The sequence below is a fragment of the Battus philenor genome, unplaced genomic scaffold (genome assembly GCF_028537555.1).
Source record: "Battus philenor isolate CCGP_79_NKW_IND1 unplaced genomic scaffold, ilBatPhil1.0.hap1 SCAF_18, whole genome shotgun sequence".
NCBI lineage: Eukaryota > Metazoa > Arthropoda > Insecta > Lepidoptera > Papilionidae > Battus > Battus philenor.
The window spans coordinates 1,652,751-1,679,709 of NW_027181680.1; the positions used below are offsets into that span (position 1 = coordinate 1,652,751).

Here is a 26,959-nt window from a genome sequence, read left to right on the forward strand (position 1 = left end):
TCTGTAAAACAACTTTAACAGGGTCTACTCATATGTTAGCTAAAGTTACTGTGAAAGTAATTGTCGCGCATGAAACCACTTTAAATCTCGTTTTCTTGGCGGGATTTGTTCAAAGTTCTCTAAACGGATGTTTAAAATATTGGTTTAATATCCAATGTTAATGATGACCTGTCTGTCGTAAAAATGTGAGTTCGGAGATTTCCCGTCGATTTTTCTATATTATTTCAAGTCAATAAAATCTAGTCTAATCAGAACGGCACCTAGAGATCATTAATTTCATTTCAATTTATTAAAACTGTAAAGAAGTAAAACTTTAATTTTTCACATATTTATGTGACAATAAGAGGGTTCGCTGTATAAAATATGTCGATATATTTATCACGATTAATTTGCATTGCTTATTTTTCTACTTATAAAAATAAAAAATCGATATAGAGCTTTGCCATAATCATAATCATTACTTCAGTTGTAAATTAAATTATGGTCCTAAATAATATTTTTTTATAAAATTATATAGTTTAAAAAGTACAATTCATCATAATATCAATATAATTCTAATGTTAATAAAAAAGAGTAGTTTTACAAGAATTTGGCTCATAAATCAATTTCCTGCGACCTACAGTATTTATTAAAAAGTAAAAATATCTATGGTGTTTTGTTTTTCTGCCATTTTTAGTCATATGTTTTCCTTTCAAATAGTGTTTTTTTAATAAAGAGGTACAAAATTCAACAAATTATTGTGTTATTCTTTTTAAAATATTGCGTTTAAATTTAAGTAAAACATTGAGCTTTTACGAAACGAAATAATAATTTCTGAAGAACAGTGAAAATTATTAATTATTCTTGTTCTGTTGTTTACTAACTCGGTATTATAAATTTTGTTTTTACTACCACTTGAACCTTTATATCTTACAACAGTTCGCAGTTTAATAAAATTTGTTGAAAACCTAAAAGCATATAAATATGAGGGTCGAAAATATTTAAATCGATATACATAATCTCAGTAACCGGATATCCGGCGACTCAATACACGTTGTCTCTAGTTATCGAGGGAATAGAGATCGTCGCAGCGTTTCTTTCTTTTGTGAACAGGCGCAGTCCGAGAGAACTCGCAGAAGGAGTAAAAGGCTCCTACGTAACCCGTCACTACGTGAGTATTTGTGCACACATTTCAATAATTAGTATTTCTATTAGTGTATTGTAGTTGATATTACATTAGAATCACGCTAAATACTTTTATCCTTGCTGAGTCATACAACATACAAATATTGAGGTAACTTCTTCAATCGAAGGTTACAGTTTCTTGATAGCGATGTATTTCATGTAAGATACAGTCGCCATGAGTCTTTGGGGTTAAGACAGATGGTGCCCGCCTAGCGCGCCGCGTTGAGAGCGAAGGCGGGCGATGACCCTGTAGCTAACGGTCTTCGGCCTCACCCTGTACTCTGCGAACCTAATGCCACGTGTGTTTGCTTTCAGCAATATATTGTATGAGTCAGAAGGTAGAAAAACCAGTATTATCGGGTCAACGCATCAAGACCAGAAAAAGAGGTGAGTGACATTCATCTATACATCTAAATTTTATATTCTCTTTGTGTGAATCTATCACTTAAAAACTAACCTGACCTCAAGTTATAGAAATAGGTTATTTCCATTGCTTACTTTGCATTTTTACTTATTTTATTACGTCTAACTTTCAAATAAGACAAAAAATCAGAGTTATCCTTGTCGTTTTAACTTATCTCTATGAATAAATCGCATGTTTATTCAAAATTTCGAGTGGTTGAACAAGTGTTTGAATATATACACTTCAAAATTTTAAGACTAATGAGTAAATCTGTTATTATATTTCTAATTAAATACACTTTCGTGTCAATATTCATTATAGGTTACAATGTTTGATAAATTTCTTTGTTATGAAATGTGAAAGTGGCCATTGTTTTTTTTTCTACTTTTGAAAAGTTTAAAGTTTTAAAATCGGGGAATTGTTTATTTTATAATTTCGTTGATAATTATTATTTACTTTTTAGATTTATCCAAATATCTGTCTAACTGGAGACTTTTTAGATATTAAAAGATGCCAGTCTTTATTCTCAAAACAGATTAGCTGTATTTCTATATTAGTTGCTCACATGCAAAATACTTATTTTTTTAATTATATGAACACACATTTTGATCAAAACAAATAGTGTTATTGATCTTATCAATAAAAATTTCAGTCCTATATAGTAATAAATATTTACAATATATTGGCTTAGTCTTGATTGTATAGCAGTAATTAATGCCATAGAAGATAAACAATATATTTTGAGTGGTTAGGAAGATGTATGTTGTAAGTTGAAGGTGTCATCAAATAAGATTATTTGATGACACCTTCAACACAGTAATGAAATTTTTAAAAATTTCATTACTGTGTTGAAGGTGTCATCAAAATTTATCTTATAACTGATAGCAGTGCCTCCAGTCTTAACACCGGTATTTATCATATTAAGTATGCCTGTGATGTTAAAACATGAAAATTAACTACTAGGTAACCTTCCACATTCTGTATGTTTAGTATTTATGACATATACATGTTGGTTAAATATTTTAGCTTCTCAGCCTGTAGATGTTCATTCATTGCAAAACATAGGCCTTCTCCAAAGATATCTGTGGGATATAACTTAATTGCCATACTTGGTAGGATACTACTGCCCATCCTCTGGAAACTTGTTTATGTGCAGTGGCAAATATATATAAGTAATGCACAAAGTGTGAATAATATAAGATTGTATCCTGGGTATTGAACCTGCGAACTATGATCACAAGTCTCAGTTGTCTACCATTGCTCATGAATTAGCTGTGAATAAATATTTGAACTTACTGTGTACAATAATACCACATTTTTGCCAACCTACCTGCCAAGCATGGCAATGATTATGATATATTGTCCAATAGATATTTTTAAGAGGCCTATGCATTTGCAGTGGGCATCTGTGCTGAAATGACGAACACATGGTAACATCATGGTGTCATTTTTGGTCAGCTAGTTATATTTTTTATTAACCACTCAATAATATATACCAGTAGTGGCCAAGGTTTTTGGCGGTGCGAGCCATTTTTCTAAATAGTTTTTGGGTGCCGCAATTGAATATGTATTAAAAAGATGCAAAATGTTTTTTTTAATTATTTGATTATTTTAATTATATTCAAGTTAGATATAATGGCACATGTATATGACAGCACTCTTAATAATACTTAAGATGCCGGTTAAGTTATGTTCGGTGTTTTGGATTTCGCTAATTTAATGGTGGAATAATAATAATAATTATTATTCACACACTAGTAATTTGTTTTCCCAAGAGCTGACATAGGGTATATAAATTTAAATATTGAAATAATTCGACAATCAAATGGATCCAAAAATAATTGTTCAAAGGGCCACTGTTTGATATACACTATATTTATATTTCATTTAATTATTTCCTATTAGGGCTACTAAAATAAATATAACAGTACAATACATTATGTATGTATTGCATTACTTTTACATCATTTATCTTTCTCATGTTTTATGTGATGAAATAAATAGATATTTATTGTTTTTGTAAACAAACACATTTAAATGCATTCATATTTATTCAAATAAAATGTTTTTGCGTTTGCTATATGCAAATGTTCTATGGTATTGGAGGAAAAAACAAGGAAAACTTTTTCGAATGGTTTGTAATGGTATTGACAGTTAGTTTTTTTTTAAACTTTACTGTTTAATCTTTGAACATGTTTAGACATTTATGTCAACAGTATTCTTCCCCTCCTGCCATAACTATGTTAGGTTAGTGTTGTAGTGTTTGGTACATGTTCATAACCCCGTATAACGCGTTATGTACAAATTAAACGCTTCACTATTATCGTTTTAGGAGGGTTTAATTTAATAACATTAGACACATACGTACGAAATTAATAAGGAACTTAACAAATGGCTAAGAATTTTCTACAGTACAGTAACAAAGTGGGTAACTTCCGCGTTATAGAGGTTAACACTTGTTATACGAGATACGTAGAATCGCGATTTAAAAGTACCGTATTATAAGGGTTAGCACTATTTAATTTTTAGTCTGTTATGGATGCATATATAACATCTATGGGGCAATATATCATAATCATCACGCTTTGAGATTGCAGTGTGGTATTATGGTATGAAATGGACGCTGCTGCCCTTCTTGTTTGTGAGCAATAACAAATCTATATAATTAATACACAAAGTGTAAATTATATAAGATTGTATCCCGAAAATCGAATCCGCGATCTACGAGTGCAAGTCTTAGTCCTTACCACTAAGTTAACACTGCTCATTAGTTCATTTGATATCAATTAATGTATGCAGTTTATCTGCGATATCGAATGGGAAATAAAGAGATCCGCAAAAGAACTGCTCGTCTAAAGTGATAGTGGTGAGGAGCACATCGCTCGTGCATCCGATGGCCAATGGAACCGAAAGATACTCTTGTGGCATCCAGGGGCCAGTAGACGCGACGTGGATAGGTGTTCCGACGACATAGTTAAAGTTAAGGAAGCCTCTGGACGCTGCCAGCGCAAGACTGGTTTGGCAATCTTTGTGTGGAGGCCTATGGCCTTGCGATGAGCGTCCATCGGCTGAAAAGGAGAATTTATGGTACACCATATTTACAAATATATTAGGCTTACTACATATTAAAAATAACTATTCACATATAGAAAAATAAATTAATGTAAATGCCAACGCTTCTCATAATTCTTTGTTATTTATAGAATTTACTATTTCAACACTATTGTAGGAAGATGTTTTTTGTTCGCTATTCTAGAAGTTGACAAAAATAAAAACAAGAAATGACTGCCTGGAGCCCGAGTTACGTAAACAAGTGGGGGCGGTGTTTGCGGATGTCTGTCTTGAGATAAACACGGCGCATTTCATATTTATACGAACGTCTTAATTAAATGTTGATCTGTCCGTCAAGATGGTTAAACAATTGTCGTATTTATATAAGAAAAAAAATTTTTTTTTCATTAATTGTTTATACTATATATAGATAATGTCATAACACTGACAGATATATGCATTCCGTTGAAAGGTTGCTTTGTTTTCGTATATTTAAATAGATCCAACATTCGGAATGAGATCCATAGAAGAAAATCTTCAGTGTGGCGTGAAAATTTTCTTGATTTTAGAACTGTGGAAGGGGGGGGGGGGGCACATTGCTCGTGTAACCTAGGGCCACTTGGACCAAAAGGTTCAAGAAATGGTGACAAGGAGTAGATGCGATGTTAGTGAAGCCCCTACAAGGTGGAGTGATGAAATGGTTTAAGTTGCAAGAAGTCAATGGATATGGGAAACATTAGACCGGTCATCGTGTTGATGATCTTTGGAGAGGTATATGCCTTGTAGTGGGCGTGTGATGATGATGATCATTTATCATCAACTTGTAATAGTGATGTCCCTGATCATACTAAAAGCGTTGCTGGAATTAAATCAGTCACTTTTCCGAGATTAACCTGGATTATCTCATTATAATTACCTGTAGCTAACTATATATATATATATATATATATATATATATATGTATATATATATATATATATATATATAGCCTGATCCAAGCCTTATATATATATATATCAAATGTATATTTTTATATATATATGATATCGTGAATACTTTACAGGGCGTTGTTAATGTAATATGTAAAAAAAATGTATACACCTTTTAGAGGTCTAGTTAAATCTAATATTCTGGTGGTATTTTTTATTTTCAAGGAAATATTTATTTTATATTAATAGAAATTTAATTATTAAAGTATATAAAACGCGGTTATTTATACATAAAATCAAAATAGTTACTTTTACCCTGAAATTTTAACAATATTAAAAACCTATAGAAATTATTGCATTTAAAAAACCACGTCGTCCGATTCGGCACCGCTCGTCCCAGGGCTACGCGGTTTATTTTTATGTGAAATGTTTCGGTTGAATATTACTCTCGTACCTCGGGTCACTTTCATAACTTGAAAGGTTCAGATGGTTCACCAGTGATCTCATGCGGAAATACTAAATTTCACATGTATGTTTTATATTGAACTGTGTACAGGAATAATTGAAACTAGCGCGTGTTTATTGCAATTTCACTCTGCACTGAGTGTTTAAATATAAAGCTGGGTATCCGGGAATCCCCGGGAGTCGTTTGCTTATGCATTCTTACAGCGCTTGAGTCTCGTCGGACCGCTGTACATTGCTGGTTCTATTAAATAATTTCTTAACTATTAACTACTTGAGGAGCGATGTATGTATTGGTCAATGAACAAGTATAATAGTCGTTTTAATGAAGGTTAACATATTAGGTCAGTGACCGCTTGAAATTTCGGAGTTGTCACTAATCTTGGAGGGGTTTATTTGTTGTTTCTTTATTTGCTGCGCCTATAACCTTCATATATAGAAAGAGGGCACATATATATGTTGATTTTTAAATTAAGTCTCTTTTAAACATAGATAATATACATGAAATGGGATTTTTTAGTTTTGGTCTTATAAGGTATTCCAACGCATTACTAATACCTATATAAATAACTTTGTCTCGTTTATTAACGGCCCGAAACGAGGTCCCTGAAGTACCCTTGGACCATGATTTATGTGAAGGTTTTAAGGGTAAGACCGTTTCGCGTACCGCCTCCAGTTCGATTTGATAGTTTATATCTTATTTAAAGTAGCTGTGTACCTCTGTCTCCTTCACGAGACATACACTGGCTTTTGTAGTTGTAATTTAATTTTAAATACGCAAAAATAAATGGCCAAGTTTTAGCTCCCACAATCCTCTTTGCAAATGGAATTTCGTAAAAATCTATTCTTAACCGATCTCTACCCGGTGAAACGAGTATTCCTATTAAATTTCAATTCTCTAAGCATTACAGTTTTGGAGATATCATCATGAGTTGATACATATGGAAACTTATGGCGTTTGAATTTGGCGTGTACAACGGTCACTATAAATGAGTAGACTATTCTTAACACGTTGAACGCCATGGCGGACACCATGTGTCCGACAGCATACTGTCCCCTGGGGCCACACCATTAAATCGAAAATCGTCAAAAAATCGCCAAGGTGTTTTTTTGCATATATTGTCAGTAAAACCCTTAAAAATAATGGGCGACTTGCGGAAACCACAAATGCCTTGGTAAAAACAGTCGAAACACAGTCAGTTGGCTCCCTAGAGGCTTCTGAAGCGATCGAGGGCATGCGTCATCGACACATGGTGTCCGACGCGGCCTCTTGGACCCAACATGACGGCAGTCACATGGTGTCAGTCGCGGCCCACTCAACTAAACATGGTTTTTAGTCTGGCGTTCAACGTGTTATGTATTTAAAAAAAAGAATACTCGTATTATCAAGTACATATGCACCGGTAAAGAAGTAGTACGTATCCACGTGTATAAGTCGGTCTCGAAGCCTTTCGTAACAAGTCAGGTGCGTTAGTTCTGGGTACGATTGACGCAACGCTCCGGTGTACCTGCTGCGGCCGCGTGACGCGTTACCATGCCGCGTCCGGAACTGGGTCACCGCGATGTAAACAGGTCGCCCTCTATCGCCTACAATGACGTACGGCTCAGTTTGGCATTAAGTTGTTTCTAGTTTTCTTAACCCCTAAATGCATAGCTTATTTGTATAAATTAAAAAAAAAAACCTTGCAGATAAGTAAGTACACTAAAATGCAGGGAAAAATAGAAAAAAACAAGTATATAATATTAATGATGCTTATTTTTTAAAAACCTTAAGTTGTAGATATACAACACTGTATTTACTTTTAAGTGTAGTACTCTTTTTACGTTTAAGTAGTATTTTGCAGATTTACATCATTATGCATTTAAGGGTTAAACGTTTTCCTATTACCACGGGAATTTTTGAAGATTCAGTCCGCGTGGGGCGAACATGACCCTCACTTTAAAAATTAAATAAGTCGTTTGAGACGTAGCTTTACACTTTTAAATACTGCAAAGCTATAAATAGCGGGAAAGAGTTATAAATTTTAATATGCATTATACGCGCATATAGAACCCGGCGATAAATCATGCACTTCGACCTTTGGAAAGAAACAATCTGCTAATTTCGGCTTTGTGGAGCACCATCTCTGTCTAATAAAACCTTTGTGACAGTGTCAGTCGTATTTCCTGCGACAGTGATAATGCTCTTCGAAACCGAAATTAGCCTATTGTCCCTTTTCAAAAGTCGATGTGCAATATTTATCGCCGGGTGCTGTACCTGATGTGAAGTTATCTATATTCGGCTTCTTTTTAAGAATCCTTTATTTTTCAATGAGAACTGCAAATGGACAAAACAAAGTGCAGCGAGAAGCGAGCGACATGACATGGAAGCTATTAATCGTAATGTCTATGGTCTGAGTAAACAAAATTCCGATAAACTGCAAATAAAATTACTAAAAATAACTATTCGCTTGTTGATTATTTCACTGCGCTATCTACCCTACATTTAACAAGGAAGTTTCCTTATTGGAGTCAATGCCGCCTCGCCGGCGCCATTTTATCAGCCTATTCACACCTTCGCGTCGTCCGCCATCTTTGTTGCAAGTGGACACGTGTTCCCGCCAAATTGGAACGTCAGAAAATTACAAAATAAATATGTTAAATATTATTTTAATGGTTGCTAATAAATATATATTCTCCTGATTCTCAGATCTGAGGCATTTCATCCGAAGAGATACTCACGTTTATGTCAATAAGACATGTAATTATTGAATGTTGAATAAAGAATATTTGAATTTGGAATTTTGGAATTATAACTGCTAGGTTTCACAGACTACATTTTGAAAGTTGTCTATGCGAAAAGCCCAGGAATCAGTTCCGACGCAATGTACTATATCGTGTCGATAGTATGTTTTAATATATATATGTAAAATGATTTTGTACTCGACACGACTCCCGGAATTTTTAAGTGTTCGAACTAAACCGATAGTACTAATTAATCACACTCCATAGTTATTTGTATAAGGCTGTAGATATATTTTAACATATTTTTATAAATAAATTACTGGCGACATTTAAAAAAAAAGCTTGGGTGTCAAACTTTTTAGATCTGGCCCCAAAAATATCAATGTCCATATTAACAAATCTTTTTATTTGGACTATTACATTTGATTAAACATATCTACAGTTATACTATCTTTCATATTTCGGACAAAGAAATTATTGGCAGAGTTTCAAAATTGACCCAACGTGAACGTTTATAATACAGTTATAATGTACAATTTAAAATGATCCGTATAGTTTATAAAGTATGTTATATATATATTTATATATATATATATATATATATATATATATATGCTGGTTTTATTATATTCACGTTATGAAACGATAAATTGACTGGGCCGCAAAAATGTTCATCTCTGGCCAGAGTTTGACACCCCTGCATTAAAGAATGCCAAATAAATTTATGCACAATGCAGACCGCATTCACAAACATATCAGATAATTACAAAGGTATATAATAGTAAACGTAGAAACAGGATATATTAAGGAAAGTCAGTATGTCCTGTGAAACTGTGACTGGTTACATGTGAATGGTTGTCTGAAAAAAAAAGTAATAAAAAAAATTCACTCCTATTGAAGTAACGAGTGAAATATAGGAAAAAAATCTCTTAATTCGAGTATATATCTAGAGCGGTGTTTCCCAACTTGGGACCCACATTCCAGATAGGGCGATTTGTTTGTTAAGGGCGTCAATTCGAGTCACTCGACACGAGTTTAATATAGAAAATATGTTACATAAGGAGGCGTAAGGACTTTATAAAGGCTTAAGTGGGATTTAGCAAAATAAAAGGTTGATAAATACTGAGTGAGCAGGAAATAAAATTTGTGAACCAAACATATCAACATATATAGTGGTTTCGTCTTAATTATAAGTTATTTTACGCGGTAGAAAAAAAACATATACATAAGTGTGCTGTTTCGCGCCAGTGTGTTGACAGCCTAATGGCGTTTATTTTATAACGTCACCATGCCCTTGAATAGGCTTAAAGCGGTGAGAAGTGGGTGGTACTTGGCACGTATACAAATTAATATATTTTCCTTGCTTTATCACCACTACACTATCTATACAAATGAATAAAATTCGATTGTCTGTTTGTAATAACTGATTTTTAAATTATATAATAAAAAATCTTGGAAAAAGTTATAATGTATATAAAGACTGGTTCACTCATGATTAGGGTAGAGAGGTCCCAAAAATAGAGCCGTAAAAATCCGGTGAAACAGTAGTATGCTATGACTTCTCCAGGAGCCCTAAACTAACTTACTTTAAAAGGGTGGCCTTACGCTAGACGCTCTCTGCGCTTTGTCATCCTAGACCTTGGAATCTGCAAAAGCCTCTTAGACAGCAGTTGTTACCATTAAAGCTATTATCGATTCTATTTAAAAAGGGTGCTGGTAAAATGTTCGTAATGTGTATTACAATATTTGATATTTAAGTAACTAAATAAAGAAGAACCAATATCATTGAGGTAGTTCGAAAAGTTATTCGTCTGAAATGATAGTGCAACCAATGGTCTTTGGGGCCGAAAGGTTCTCAAGTGGCGACCACGTGCCGGTAGACGCGGCGTGGATAGCCCCTACCCCCACCGCCCAAGTTAACCGATGACATAGTTAAGATTAAAGAAGTAGCTGAACGCTGGAAGCGCAGGACTGGTCAATGTAGCAATCTTTGGAGGATGGGAAGATAAAGAACTGAATAAAATTAATATTAAATCTAATTTCACTGTCCTTTTGGAAACTGGCCGTGAAGTATGCAAGTGTTAGTGTTCCAGTTTAATGGACAGCCTGTGCGCTACTGACTGGTATATATAAAGGTTACGTGCCCTGGAAACAGGTCAGCAGGTCCGCGGCGGTTGCAAGGTAACGCGATGCTCAATGTAATAATATACTTTGAATCCAACGACTAGATACAGTTACTGCGGCGACCATGTCGATATTTGAAATTATTGGGATAAACAATTTATTACCAATTTAATATCTTATTCTTTACGATCTAGAATCAGAAATGAGATCGTCAAAGTTACTGACGTAGCATGAGTTGCTACTCTGAATTGGCGTAAACTGCCATAGTTAAATTCGTGAGATGGCCATGGTGGCGTTCCATGGAAGAGGTCTAAGGGCTGCAGTGTGCGTTTATTGGCTGAAAAGAAAAATCTTATGTTCAGAATCTACAACGTTACGGGTCGAGAGCCGTATGTACATATGTTGCATCACCCCGCTCCACACAGATTTCTATTTCCAAGAAGATGATAAGAACAAGCTCATCAAACGTGGTTTCTCGGAGCGACGAGACGAGAGGCGACATAGTTATCTTTGAGATAAATAAACTTATAATATGAAAACCTGTGTATTAATATAAAAAGGCGTAACGACAGTTCCAAATCTGTAAAGATGTATATTTTATCACTTTCAAAAATAATTAAGAAATAACAGTATATTTGTTTTATTATCATAATCGTTTTAGAGATTAATTAGTTGACCAAACTTTGCATGTACCTTTTTTGCAATGGAAACTTTTCAATCCTTGGCCAGTCTCCTCTTAAGATACTAGCTGTGCCCGCGTCATCGTCCGCGTGGAAATTAATAAAACAATTATTTAGTTTATTTTTTCGTTTACGGATTTTTTAAGATAAAAGTAGCCTAAGTTACTCCTTATTACATCAGCTACCCGTCAGTATAAGTCCCGTCAAAATTGCTTCCAGTCATTTCAGATATTAGCCGGAAAAAACAGACAGACGAAATTTACAAAAAAAAGTAAATTTTTGGTAAGCATATATTTAATTTATTTGTACAGATTAAACTATTATAAAGGGGTTCCGGTATCATTTTTCCGGTTTTTCATGGTTCTAAATGAATATACAATAACCGTATTGAACAATTAGTCATTTTTTAATTTATAAGGTTTCATTCGTCTTTATAAGACGTATCCATTCAAGACATACAGTATTGTCACCCTTAGATTGACGTAATGCTATTGGATTTTGAGGCGCAGCTCGCTTTACGTCAGCAAATATACATTGAATTTATATAACTTTGCTATTGTCCAGAATTTTCTCGATTGTTCCGAACGTTCCGTTTCAGGCTTCGTTTTGAAATAGTGTGACCTCATTCTTTGTTATGCAATTACCTTTTATAACGCGTATACTTTTATTGTACATTTTTATACGGAAATGAATGATAATTGTTTATTGGTGTAAAGGCTATAAGGGGGGTGAATTAATACCTTATTTTCTATCGATTAATATATGTGACATCCTATTAAAAATCTAAGGTTTCAGAAGTAATAAATGAAATAATGATACTATAGTAAGAACGGTTCAAAATTCGAATTATTACCGTATTAAAATTCATTATTGTCTGTAGACTTTGTATTGCCATATTTTATTGTGATGGGTAATACATGCAGAAGTATTTTAAAATTTAAAATATTTCATCGCACTTTTGAATTGTAAATTAATATAATGTTTGATATATTACCAACCGATAATAAGATTCAGGAATATAGTTTTCATTTAAGATTAAATCTTTTTACTAACAATTGTACTTCCTTCATATTCACACCTTTCAATGTTTTACATATAACTAATCATCCTGTATATAACTTACAAGTCGCTATATCTTTTCTAGATTTTTGTTTTATTATTTGGTTTTATATTCCATAGACATTAGCGTCCGTGCCTTTGTTATATTTACGTTTAATATTTCCTAAAAAAAATAATCACGTTTTTTCCTGTCAATGTTTACTAAGCTATGTTACTCGGTATCTTTTTAAATTACACTTAAAACTAAAATCTTTTTTTTTTTTCAACGCACTTTAACAATGAATAGTTTTTTTTTTGCTTTTCTTGGATAAAACATAAAGTAATATGTATTGACAGTAACCCAAGAAGTTTTCCCGTCTGAACTTCCTTAATGTAGTTTCTTTGGTGTTATTGCTTTTGTCCCCTTCTGTCGAATCTAATTTTACCCTTGCGTATTGTACAACTGCAGTATCTTGACGCCACCCTCGCTCCGCGCTGTTTATTACTTTTAGATATAATCGTATTTAAAAATATAATTCTGCCAACAATCATCCTGTATAATGCGACTTATTGCGTAAAGTCATCTTACGTTATTGCGGCTTCTCATATTTATATTACAAGTAATTATTTATCATCTTCATCGGCCTATCCTCGTTCATAAACATGATAGACAGCTGATTGCAGATTAAACCGCAAGCTAAGAGATATCTATTTCTTAGATTTCTCTTTTACGAGTAAGCTGTCTGGAGGGCTAAACATCCGACGTCCTCTCAAAGAAAAACAATAGAACAACGCGAGGGTAATGCATCTCTGTCGCACGAAATACGACTGACACAACGTCACATAAGTAGTGTAGGACAGAGACAGTGCTCTACGATGCCGAAATTAACCGATTATCTCTTTCCAAAAGTCGTGTGCAATAGTTTTTGACGAGTACTGTAAATATTGGTAGCACTCATAAAAATTACGTGGTTGAGTGAGGGTGGCCGTGCATGCGATTGTTTGAAATGTAGGGTAATCTTTGAAAAAGCAGCAGACGTATCGATCATAAAGCAGGCGTTGACTGGCGGGACGATAACGACCTCAAACCCTTCTATTGTGTTATTCTTCTAAGAAAGCTGTATACTCATATATTGTGTGTATATGTATTGAGTTTGATTTTATAAAAGTTTAGTAAAAACAGTTTCCTACAGTATTAAGCTAAAAACTGCAATCAATTTTAATCTTAAATTCTAAGCAATCCATAGATTCACCGTGCGGGTGGGTCTAATGTCGTTCTCGGGGCTGACGACCCGCGTGCCAAATTTAGGGAGATCCCCTTTGCAATGCACACGACTGCTCCCCCCATCTAATCAATTGTTTGTAATAAATACATAAGTATATGTAATGTTTATGCAAGTATGTTTTCATATATATTCACCCCCCACCCTTACGAGGTATTCTTACCACAGTTAGGGATCTCTGGTTTTAACCCCACTTCCGTTATTAATACAATAAATATTGGCTAGCTCACACTGCTCCTTGAGTTTGACTTCTTCGAATTTCTTTCTTTATCACTAATTCGTATCGAAGCAGAGTAAGTCTACCCACAATTTGGACAGACGAATTTTTTAAGTTTTTTAGAAGGCCTATTAGAAATCTATGGGGAAAAGGTACATGGCCAATGGAGGTCCTTTGGCAAAAATGATGAAAAGATGAATTAAGCTAAATAGTATTCTTTGTTTGCAGATGAGAAAGAGAAGTACGACCCCAACGGGTTCCGCGACGCCCTGGTGCAGGGGCTGGAGCGGGCGGGCGGCGACCTGGACGCGGCCTACAAGTTCCTAGACGCGGCCGGATCCAAGCTCGACTACCGCCGCTATGGGGAGGTCATCTTCGACGTCCTCATCGCTGGCGGCCTCCTGCGTAAGCGCCTTCGTCTCCTCACACAACACAAAATACTGTCTGGAAATCTTAAAACATCACGGCATTTCTAAATGGACACAAAAAATGCCATAATAAATCTATCTTACAGCTAGTAAAAAGTTAATGAAAAAAAAAACCGTCGAAGTTTGAAATATTTTCGACATATATAAGTTACATCAGCGCTTGGTGACTTGCAAAGTTTTCCCCTGCGTCTTTTCTCTTCCAAAACGAAAATATTAAAGATATGTTAACAGTGAAATAAATTTTAATCATAATACATATAGAAGCAGGGAGGTAGAATAAAGAGGAGGTGGCAGATATTTTATTTATTCAATATGGCAATGGAGTTTTTTCAATATTAACTCTGAACACTGTGTTGTGATCCTCATATATTTGATAGCATTTATTTATATTAGTCCAAAATCCTTATGTTTACAAATCACCATATATCTACATGATGATAAAACTGGCTAGAGTCCTGAACACATGTGTGGAAAAACTCTTTCGTTCGTTCATTACAATCTGACCATCAAACTGTCAACATCTGGTGACTTGCATGCAATCGTGAGATGGTAAAGAGTTTCTTTCTACCGCAGTGCCCGGGGGCTCCGTGTCGATGGACGGGGAGACTCCCAAGACTAACACTTGCATCTTCTCAGCCAACGAGGACATGGATACAATGCGGAACTTTGAACAGGTACACTTCCTTCATTATTTTTTAAATACGTTTACTGTAGAGACTAATTACTTGGTGATTATTAACTCAAAATCTGCCATAATTCAATTTATAGTCATATAAACCTCTTATAACAGTTTGGCTAGTAAGAAAGTTATTCGAGATGGTGCATTTACCAAGAGTATACCCTGATTGGTTCTAGATGTAAAATCTATAAGAGGGTGAATATATAGCTTATATGTGGTCAAGCAATGTATAGGGCAAACCTATACAGTAATATATTTATTATAGTAATAAAAAGTAAGAAATAAATGGTATTTGTAAGTATATTGGGAACCTAAAAAATTGTTCAACCATTTTTAGCTTTAGATATTATTGTTAAGGTCGATTGTCGATTAGCAGACCTAAATAAAAGAGAGATGTAGTACATAATATAAATCTTATATAATAGAGAAAAAAAAAACATTGTGATTACAAAAGTTAAAATGATGAAAGACATGGCTAGAGTCCTGAACACATGTGTGGATGAAACTATTTCTCGTTCGTATATATCTGATAATAAATACATAAACTATTTCCGTGGTCCTTGTACTTCGTCTACTAAAATATCTAATTTGCAGGTGTTCGTCAAGCTTATGCGGCGGTACAAGTATCTGGAGAAAATGTTCGAAGAGGAAATGAAAAAGGTAGGTTGAAGCAATTTAAACAAATTACCCACTGAGTAAAATGGATGTAAAAAAACTGTTTTTACTATGACATATTTAGATTGACATCAGTTCTGTTGTTACTGTCATAAATTTTTAGATACATCAGTACAATTGTTACTACAATAAATTTAGACAGGTATCGGTTCTGTTGTTACTATCATAAATATAAATGGGCATAAGTTCAATTTTTTTTCTCATAATTTGAAATAGACATCAAATCAATTGTTACTGTCACAAATTAAAAAAAAAAAAAACTTTTTGATGTAGTTTTTGATATAAATTTAGATGGGCGTAGCTACTGTTATTCTCACATATCTAACCCGAGATCAGTGTTGTTACTATACCATAAATTAAAATCAATAAAGGATATTAAAGAAGTTGGTGTTATTGTTTTTGATAGTACTATTGAAATAATTTAAGTAATATTAAAATAGTCAAGTTTATTCTCTGAAAGAGGGACACGCGGCAGTCCATGGACTCTGCCATGCATAACTGAGTGAGTAATATAATTATTTCAGGTCCTGGTTTACCTGAAAGGATTTGAACCTCTGCAGCGTATCAAATTGGCTCGTATGACTGCACTTTGGATTGGTGAGTGACTTGATTTATACATCTATATACAAATATTGAAATGACCACTTTTTACTACATGCATATGAATATATATATATGGTACAAATACCACAATTACATTTTTTTTTGTTTTTGTCTTTCTGTACCTGCTAATCTGTGAAATGGCTGAATCGATTTTGACGATACTTGAAACTGGCAGGTAGCTAATGTAATAATAAATAACATAACAGCAAGGCCATAATTTTCGAAAAATTCTTAAATGAAAAAAAGAACTAAAACTAAATATTTTTTTTGTGAAATTTCATGCTGTTGAACTTTTGTTTATAATAAGTCAATTTCTTTTTTCATTCATTCGCTATGATCAGGATATAACAAATGTCTAAAATAATATTTTTATACTTGTCTGAAAAGCTTTATTGTGTGCATTATTATATTCAATACTTAAAATGATGATAACAGATCTATAAATCATGTAATACATTTTTGCAATACATGGCGGTATCGATACTTACTTTGATTTGCTTAAAAAACTTATTGGAGAAACACATTAATAAACAATGAAATAGTATGTTTAAATTTAAAATTTGTAACAATTACAAAATTCGTGCACACCGTGTATTATTCGACCACTGTTACAATCTTAAATATTAGTTTAAAATATTCAATTCAAACTAAGATTGCGGAAGAAATTTTTTACAATAATAGATATTGATAAAATCACAAGAGTTATAAAAGGATAATATGTCTACAGGAAACGGATGCGTGCCTCCCTCGGTGCTGCTGGTGCTCGTGAATGAACACTTGCTGAAGGATAACCTGGCGTTGGACTTCGTCCTTGAGGTGTTCCACACAGTGAAGCAAGAGCGCGGCGTGACCTCTCTCGTCACCGCCCTCAAGAAGGGGCAGCTCGAGGGCAGGTATGTTGACCATATTTCTTTGTATTAAATAAAAAAGATTGATTTAATACAACGCTGAAATCCTCATGCGCTTTTACAGTTTAGTTGAATATTTTTTAATTGCCTAGAGCAACATACTATCTGTGAAGTACTTTAGCTAGAGCTTTAGACCACAATCACTTTGCTAGACATACCAATCACGATTTCGTCGTTCGTCGAATATAAATTCTGTTCAGGTATTATCAAGACCTATGAACAGACAAATTCCATAGTGTCTGCTGATTAATTAAAAGTAGTGGCCCATGCTTAGGCTCCCCAGGGAGTCCTCGAGCTATACTTACATCCTCTGACTACTCTTGCACCCACTTAATCTGCAAATGCTAACAGCAATTAAAAGAAACAGTAGGGTATGTTGATTCATTGAATGGTGAATTGAACGATATAGAACCCCGAGTCTGTAAGGAAGCGATATTTCAATATTGAAATCGCGAGCAAAGCCACGGGGCAGAGTACTGCGCTGCGTACTGGCTCGTCGCATAGTTGCGACGGCGTCATGAGCAACGCGACATTTATTACGGATAAACTGGACTTGGCGGATAAAATGGACTTCCTTGGCTGAACAAGCCCATGCATAGATTTAAAATAAAACTGGTTCGTATTAGCAAGAATCCAAGATCTTCCTATGACATCAACAAAGTCATATGTTCATCTTACAAGTGAAAATCTTAAGCTATGCTAGTTAGACCCTGATCTCCATTCCAGAACCTTAAGGTATCAGCGATTACCATTATAATATACATCTGTATATAAACAGGATGGAACAAATTGAAACAAAGGAGGTCATTATGATTTAAATGGTTACGTCTTTGAAAGGGTGAAGATAAATGTGTGTAATATGGTGTCTTTCTATTAAATATTCACTAAGTGAGCCGTGGTAAGCCTCGTAAAGTGCACATGTTTTGCGATAAGTCTTGTGTAAAGTGAAATGTTCTGAAGTGGTGACCAAGACCCAGTAGATGGAGCATCCATAAGCCTTCTCTAGATGGACTGGTGACATAGTTAAGATATCAGGAAGTTGTTGACGTGGGCAGCACAAAACCGGTTATCATGGTGATCATTGTGGGAGGTGTATGTCTACTAGGTGTAGTGGGGGTTATCTGATGATAAAACTAAACTTATTGAGTGTGTTGTCACAGGCTACTGGAGTTCCTGCCGCTGAACCGGCGCAGCGAGGAGGTGCTGGCCGCGTCGTTCGCGTCTCGCGGTCTCGCTGAGCTGCTGCGCCTGCACCGCGCACAGGCCTCGCAGGTCCGTCCACCAGCATCGACACCACACCAAACTGTCACACGCCCACAGACATGTGTACATGTCTCAAACCTATTTTTGTGTGACTGATAGGAACCGCAAATAAAACGTTAAAATTCATTATTAACTCCGTCAATAATTTTCCAATTTTGTTGAAATATACCGCAATAGAACAAGTTTGAGTGTACTCTTACTGCACACTAAATATACCATAAACACGAATGGGGCTTCCAGTGTACCCACTATATGTTATAAGAATAATTTCTGCAACACAAAAGTTCTTTTTTAATTCTAAATAAAAATTTTTTAAAGAAACAGTACATCTGATATATACACTATACACACATAGGCCTGGCAACACAAGACAAGTACAAGGGTACTATATACATATTAGCATACTGCACCTGATACACACACTTGTAGTTGCCATGCAACACAAATAGCACTATAAAGGAGAGACTTAATAGGTGAAGTGAAAATTTGAATGTATGTTTGTGCTGACAGGAGGCGCGCCGCGAGCTCACGCAGGCGCTGCTGGACGAGCTGGCAGACGAGAAGCCCGTGCGCGATCTCATCCAGGAGCTGCGCGACATGGCGCAGAAACACTCCATCCCTGACCACGAAGTTGTCCCCATCGTAAGCACCAGTTACTTGTTGTTTTCCTTGTAAGGTGTAGGTGAAGACTAGTTCAATGTATACTACTGTTAGTGAGATATAAGGAAGTGTTAGCAGTCACATGCTTTTTTCAGTTCCCTGCCATTTCACCTCACGATAATGATATATTACACTGTAGGGACAAGGGCAGGGTGTGGTGCCTGGGATTGACAACCCCTTAATAAGCAAGTCTAGGTGTACAGCTACAGGTGTGTCTATAAGTTGAGGATGTGTCATGAATTTGTGTCTGCTTTGATCTGACCAATGCATTACCCATACTCTTGAGGAGTACGCTGTGCAACATCAGTCGTGCCTCCCTCATTTAAAGTAAGAACTCTGATGCGCCTTATAGTCTGTGGGCCAACCTAATTTAATAATGTCTCTTTAAAAACCCATTCTTAACATTAGCATGATCACTCTTGACTGGCTTAAATTCTTCAGCAGGTTACAGAAAGATATCACTGCTACACTTATCGCTCCCTTCACATACAAAATAATTATGAATTGTTTTTATTTTATGTATATGGAGTTAATCCTTTCTTTAAAATGAGTTAGTTGTAGGTTGATAATTATTTTTGAAACAAAGCCAGGATCTGTTGAAATGAAATGTGCAATGTTAGTTTTATGATGAGATAAAATGAAAGTGTTAAAAAGATATTGGGTTGGATCTAGATAGCCTTAAACACTACTGCTTTTTAAGTGTTTTTATGTTATCACATGTCTGATTTTCTGACTATGCTACTGTAATATACACCCCAATTTCTTGAATTATTTATATATTTTTCAGTGCCGAAGGTTTTACCGATTGTCCATTGCTGGAAAACTAGTATACATGTTCATATATATATTTGTGCTCAATACAGTTTGTCGCTAGAGTTAAACCAACATGATGAAACTTGATGACGAGTCGGAGAGGTGCGGTGATGAGGCTTTACGTGCGGGAATTAGTTGAGTCTTTCATCCGCTCCATGCGCGTTCAGCTGCCGCCGCGCCTCCTTGTCGACATGGCAATCTGATCTTTATGCACAATTCTCCATTGATTTTGTTTTACATAGAACACTCCTGATGATATGTATGACTTGCAGATCTGGCAGTGCGTGATGTCGCGCGGCGAGTGGAACAAGAAGGAAGAGCTGCTAGCAGAACAAGCTGCCAAGCATCTTCGCCTCTACACGCCTCTACTGGCCGCTTTCGCTCAGTCCGCCAAGGCCGAGATCGCACTCTTGAGCAAGGTGAATTGACTAACTCGTTTATATACATTTAATTCTTCATTATCATTTCACCCACAGGACCTCCTGCTGTACTTTTAAGACTCTTCCATAGATTTCCAGTAGGACCAGATGGAAGCAGCCAGCGTTGAGTGGATTTTAAACAACAACAACAGGAGCGGTGTTTGTCCACCTTGTGGGTGGATATTCTGTGCTTGTTAGTCCATGATCTCTGCTTTAGAACATTATTTTCTTTGGGTCATAATATACAGCAATAACATAAATGCAAGAAATACCATTAAGACCTAGATTTCTTCAAAATGTTACCAAATCCTTCATAGGTCTGAGTGGTACATACATATATATATGTATGTTTGTTCCAAATGATATATCAAACTTTACTTATCTTAGTTTTAATCTAAAATTGAAAATAGATTATTGCTTATTATTATTTAAGAGCTTTTGGTTGATCAAAAAATGTGGAACTTGGTTTGTCTTCACATGGTTGATATTTTAATGTACACATCAAAAATTGTTAAATTTCGTTTTAAAATAGCAACTGTTGAGTTTCTCTGGCCAGCACTCCTCAACAGATCAGAATTTAGAGCCGGTGTGTGATGTCTTGTAATTTCAAATTAATTGATCCCTCTTTGAATAAAGGTAATTTGAATTTAGAACTTTGTTATACGACATTGAGGGAAAATGATTTAAGCACACGATTAGAGCCGGCTTGGGCGCTCTGCCCCCGTCGGTGTCGAAGTGTGCGAGATTGACTCGCGGCACATCCGCGGACTCGTCTTTGCGAGTGTCCGCTCCACTGGGCCCCGAACATGTCATTCATCATCATCATCAACCTACCATAACATTTTCCTTGTTTGGACATGTCAGTTAATCATCAGTAAATGTTCCACTAGGTGCAAGAGTACTGCTATGAGAACATGAGCTTCATGCGCGCGTTCAGCAAGCTGGTGCTGATGCTGTACAAGACCAACGTACTGTCTGAGGAGGTGATCCTCAAGTGGTACCGTGAGCCCAACTCCAGCAAGGGCAAGGTCATGTTCCTCGACCAGATGAAGAAGTTTGTGGAGTGGCTCCAGAGCGCCGAGGAAGGTGAGCAACCGTTATTACATTTATTTTACTTTTGGTACAATGGCGGCCTAAGAGGCTCTTACACGGTGGTGCTAAAATAATAGGTAGGCAGATGTATGTGTATGTAAATCCATTCTGTAATTTATATACGTTAAAAATTTATAAAATATATGTCGTTGTTTTAAACCTACAAGAAGTAAACTTATGTTTCAAATTTACATTTTTATAGCTGGTGGATAGCCTCTACTTGACAAAGGAAAAATTTTTGTCAAATTTCTGACATATATGTATGTGTAAAATAAAAAATATATTATGTGGTAGTGTTCAAAAATGTTGAGCTGCAATGATTTAGGAGCTTACATCCAGTGATTACTCTAGCTCTAGTAATTAAGCAAAACCTACATTCGGCTTCCTGCACACGATTAGAGCCAGCTCGAGGATTTTGCTCATGATGGTGTCGAAGTGTGCGATAATAATTCATGGCACGACTGCAGCTGATGCCTTTGCACGGCTGTACTGTTGCTTTGATACATTTATTAATCCTATTTTGTATACACCTTCTATTGCTAGGATTGGTATTTTGAAGCTTTTGATTTGTACCACTGAAACATTTTCTTGTTAAAATGTAACAAGGATATATATAGGCTATATAATCATATCATTAAAGGCGACAGTATTAAATATCAATATTTTTAACGCGTTATTTTAAAACACAAATTATGTTTTATTAATTCTTTATCCTTAGTGACAAAAAAAATGATTATTTTTCTACTTACTTACTGTCTAAACTATTTGAAAATATATATTTACACTAAGCAAATACAAGCTTCCACATATTATTTTTACAAAAATAATAGGTTGCTAAGAATTTAAATATTGATAAATATTGGCGTAAAAAAAGGAAAATTAATAATTAAAGAATACTTTTAGACAAAACAAGATTTTAAGCTATTTTCTCTGTTAATTTGTGTAAATAAAACATGATTTAAACAATTTCTCATTTTATGCCTATTTAGCAAATAGAAAATTCTGTTATGTCTACTGTATTTATAAATCATTTTAATGAATAAAGTTTCTCTTCCCAGAGTCTGAGAGCGGCGAAGACGAAGATTAGTTTAAGAGCAGCGAGTGAGACTGAACCTATACACACACATGCGCGCCGTCCCACACAAGCACACCCACACACAGACAGCCCCGGGCGGCGCTGGACAAACCCGCGAACACCTAGAGAGTTGCTTCCACGGCCCACGATGTCCCGCACGCAGTAGACTATAGATCAATAGACAAAAAAGTATATGTATATTTGGATAAATAACACATTGCGCTGTTGTACAGCCGCCCCGACTAACCAACGTGTGTATTAAGGTGTAAGTGATACGAAATTGAACTCAATCGTGACCCGAATAAGGTTTATAATGTTAGTGTCAAATCTTGTGATAGCGCTTAAGTAGGCCAAATTGTGTTCCGGGATCATTGCTTCACGCTAAACGCCATGCGTGGACTAGCCAGCGGTTTGTAAACGTTTGAATTTGGAATTAAAATGATTTTTTGTTTTCTTTTTTTATTTCTCGACTCGCGGCTTCGGTGTTGCTAGCTTTGGCGTTTATTGACCGCTGGTGCGTTCGCTCGTAGACGGCGGTCGTCGGGGCAACTCTCTATGCCGCCGGTCGCCACGTATAATAATAAATAAAACGAAATAATAAGTGTTCCATACATAACTAGATGTTGTAATCCCAGCAGCGGCGGCACGCGGGCGGGACGTTTTCTACCACTGTATATTATTCATTTCTAAAGTAACGTGTTGAAATACAATATTTTTTATTCAATTTTTTTAGTAAAATTCAAATAAATGGTGGCAACACTTCAATCGTTGTTTCATTTTACTTGTAGAAAACATACTACAATGTTCGAGAGCTACGTTGTAGGGCATGGTTGCAAAGACATTAAGACTATGGGCCACTATGGCAAATCATGAACTGTTGGCGGGCCGGCCGCCAGAAGTATAGGTAATTAAATTTTTTTTGGTTTTGTTCAGGAATAGAATTCAATATTTTCCCGAACGTACGAGAGTATTATTTATTTTTGCTGTCGGCGGGCCGCGGTCTGTGCATATCCATGCTGTAGGGTGATTATATGGCAAAGGTAAAGGCTGTGAATATTAAGCTTATTTGCTGTCAATTAAAATTAAATTGTATAATAGTAAAACCAAAATCAACAGTTTTAGGAAATAATAAATTATATTATTGATAATATAGTAAGAAAAAACGTTTCAAAATTTGAATTGCTAAATATTATAATCAAATTGATTAGTAACAGAGTACTGCCAGAAGTTATAAATTTGTCGCATTCAGAAAGAAGAAAAAAATGTATCATTTCAGAGTTGTCACTAAACAAGTTCACTAGAAACCGTTGTAAAAAGCTTTTTCTCTTACAAATGAGCTATATATTCAGCCTTCAAAGATTTACCTATAAACAATCGCACTTATATATAATTCGATAGCACTAAATTGTAAAACCATATTCATACATACTGGTTAAAATAAATCCTACGGAAGTACGGGCATGTCTGCTTTATAATTGTAAAAATATATGCTTCACTTATTTATGAAGTGATGGATAAATTGCTATTTAGTCTATTCTAGATATATAGTTCTAAATAAATAATGTACAAATTATATTAATAAATAATTGTCAAAAAATGAATAAATGAAAATAATTAAATTTACTTTAGTGTGAGACAAGTTGAAAACATTCATTTTTACCTAAACTTAACCAGTTTTTATATATGTAGAAATATAATCTGCGGTAAATACTATTTCCGATTACGTACATATTAGAAAAAACTTTCAATACTGCATATGGGTAAATTTTTACTAAAAAGGATTATAAATCCACGTTAAATAGTTTAACATGCATTATTAATTTATTTATAATAAGGCATGTATTATAATTTTATAAAAATTAGATTAACGAACAAGTCTTCATTTTGCCTAAATAGTTAAAGCTTCTGTCAACAGATGGCGCTAAATCGAGTTAACGAAATATTTCGCCAATATAATCAATGACAGTAATTTAACTTTCAATTGGAATTTAACCCTTTCAGGACCATAAGGTTACGGTACCTTATTTAATCAATTTAGCTAGATGTAATGAATTAATAGGCATCCTAAAAACATAATTTATACTAAAAATTCAAAAAAGTTTTACATTTTTTTTGGAAATTTATGGGACAAATATGTCCCTATGGTCGCTAAGGGTTACTTTCTACTTAAACTCTAAATTTTGGTTTACTTATTGGTAAGTCTGTTTTGTTGTAAATAATGTACATTTGTTACTTAGTGTACTTTTTTTTACTTGTTTATGAATAATATAAATATAATAGGGCAAGTTCTTTGTGGTACTCGGCGAAACAATTCCTGTTGTTAGATGATTGGTTAATGATTAGATGGATTGTTTTTTTGAGACGTTGAAGGTTCAGGTGATTCTTGCCGTTGAAGAGTCGTCGTTTCTTCAACCTCGGCATCAAATACCCCTTGGTCATCATCCTGTACTAGAAGTCTTTGGTCTTCGTCATCAAGCACTAAGTCATCTTCCTCATCGCTATTGTCACCCACAAAAATTTGAAGAATTTTATTTTTTCGAAGTTCAAAAACTCCACGTCCCTTACGAAACATATTCTGAGAAAAATATGAATAAAAAAATGATAGTATTTTGGTATAACACCAGGCCAAAAGTTAAGAAATTCCGTATAAAAAGTATCCCTTTACGCCGACGGGGACACCCGTGTCCCATAATCTTTATAACGATTTATTACAGAATACAACATAAATACATTATTACTGAATATTTAGAATAACAATTTACTTATCAGGTAATGATAATTTGACACTGTTAAAACTTGAAAAGCACTTTTACAATATCAATTATTTATTCCAAACAGCAGATCATTCGCGCCAAAAGAACTCAAACGTTCCGATGACGATAAACAATAAACGGTGTTAGTTATCCTATATTGCCAGTAAAAAACAATAAAAAGGTACTTTCCGAAATATTAAAACAAAAAAATAATTTACAATGGTTACGTAAATATTTAATTAATCCATGATTTTTGCTTGGGACACCGGTGTCCCCGTGGTCGTGAAAGGGTTAAAAAAATAACTACATATAATTCTTTAAGAAGTTAATGTACTGTTGTAATATTTTGACAATTGTGTATCGCATAATCTATGAAAATCGGATTACAAAAAGAACATTTACTATTTTTTTTGTATAAATAAATACCAATATAAAAGGTGTATTTTCTAATCACGGGTGAGAGATACGTAGAAATTATAAACCGACAGTTGGAAATATAAATATTGAATGTTTCACAGAAACAAAATATTTTAAACGTCTACAAAGGGAACAAAAGAACGTAACGTGTGATCAAAAAATTAATATTCAAAACGTCATTAAAAAATCTTTTTTCTTAAACTGTCAAAAAAATTTTCGCTTTCCAATTTCAAATCCTCAATTACGTTTGATATCTGTCATCGTACCAATAAAAAAAATTTAAAAGTATGCGTCAATTATACATTTTAAAGTAAATAAATTTAGTTTTATATTCACATAAATATTATTTTTCGAAGCGTATGCTAGTAGCAGGCATTAAAAAATATATTTTTTTTAAATACGCCTAAAAAGTATTTTGAAAATAAATTAAACGCAGTTATCAGTATAACCTAAAACTTTAACAATTTTCTCACTACGCAGAAAGTTTGTACGTAGTTTAGTTTACAATGACCATTACCGTCTACCTGCGTACCTAACAAAGAGTGACAACAGAGGTATTGGTGTACAAGGCAGTTTTTGTGTACAAATTTTTGTACGAAAGGTTTACTATACGAAAATGGTTTTATGGGCACAATAATACTTTTTAAACAGATATTTCGATTTATTTAGTAATTATGAAGTAATATTTTAAATTTTAAAATGTTCAGACTAACTCTAAATCTCGACATATAGTTTATTAATAACATAGCATATCAAATATTCGAAGTCAAAATACTTATCTAAAAATGTAAAAAAAAAACAGTATTCAAAAAGCATAAAGAAACAATTTTATTTGTTATACACTTCGTTCAAAACGCTTAATTGGAAAGGAAATAGATAAAATATATTTACTAATACACATAAATTTTAAAATGCTCTAAATGAAATACCTGTTTTTTTTTAAAAGGCAACGAACTGTCTCGTGTTTGTTTTGTTAACTGCGAAATTAAGTAATTGATGCATTAAAAGTAATCGATTTTTTGTTGATATAAGATAAATACATTGTATTTATAAAATAATGTTAGGTTTAATTTTTGGCCTAAAATCAAGAATCCCGGAT

The 26,959-nt window shown here is 34.4% G+C and overlaps 1 protein-coding gene across 1 annotated transcript; it reads left to right on the plus strand.

Annotated features, from left to right (window-relative positions):
• Positions 1–1,008: 1,008 nt before the first annotated feature.
• Positions 1,009–23,455, plus strand: kra (basic leucine zipper and W2 domain-containing protein kra). Its single transcript, XM_068763861.1, has 12 exons — positions 1,009–1,150; positions 1,480–1,551; positions 14,304–14,480; positions 15,077–15,177; positions 15,777–15,842; positions 16,382–16,454; positions 17,188–17,353; positions 18,529–18,640; positions 19,142–19,273; positions 20,377–20,523; positions 21,414–21,609; positions 22,674–23,455. Exons 2-12 carry the CDS (start codon positions 1,491–1,493, stop codon positions 22,700–22,702), a joined length of 1,260 nt encoding a protein of 419 aa, XP_068619962.1. The 5' UTR covers positions 1,009–1,150; positions 1,480–1,490; the 3' UTR covers positions 22,703–23,455.
• Positions 23,456–26,959: the final 3,504 nt, after the last annotated feature.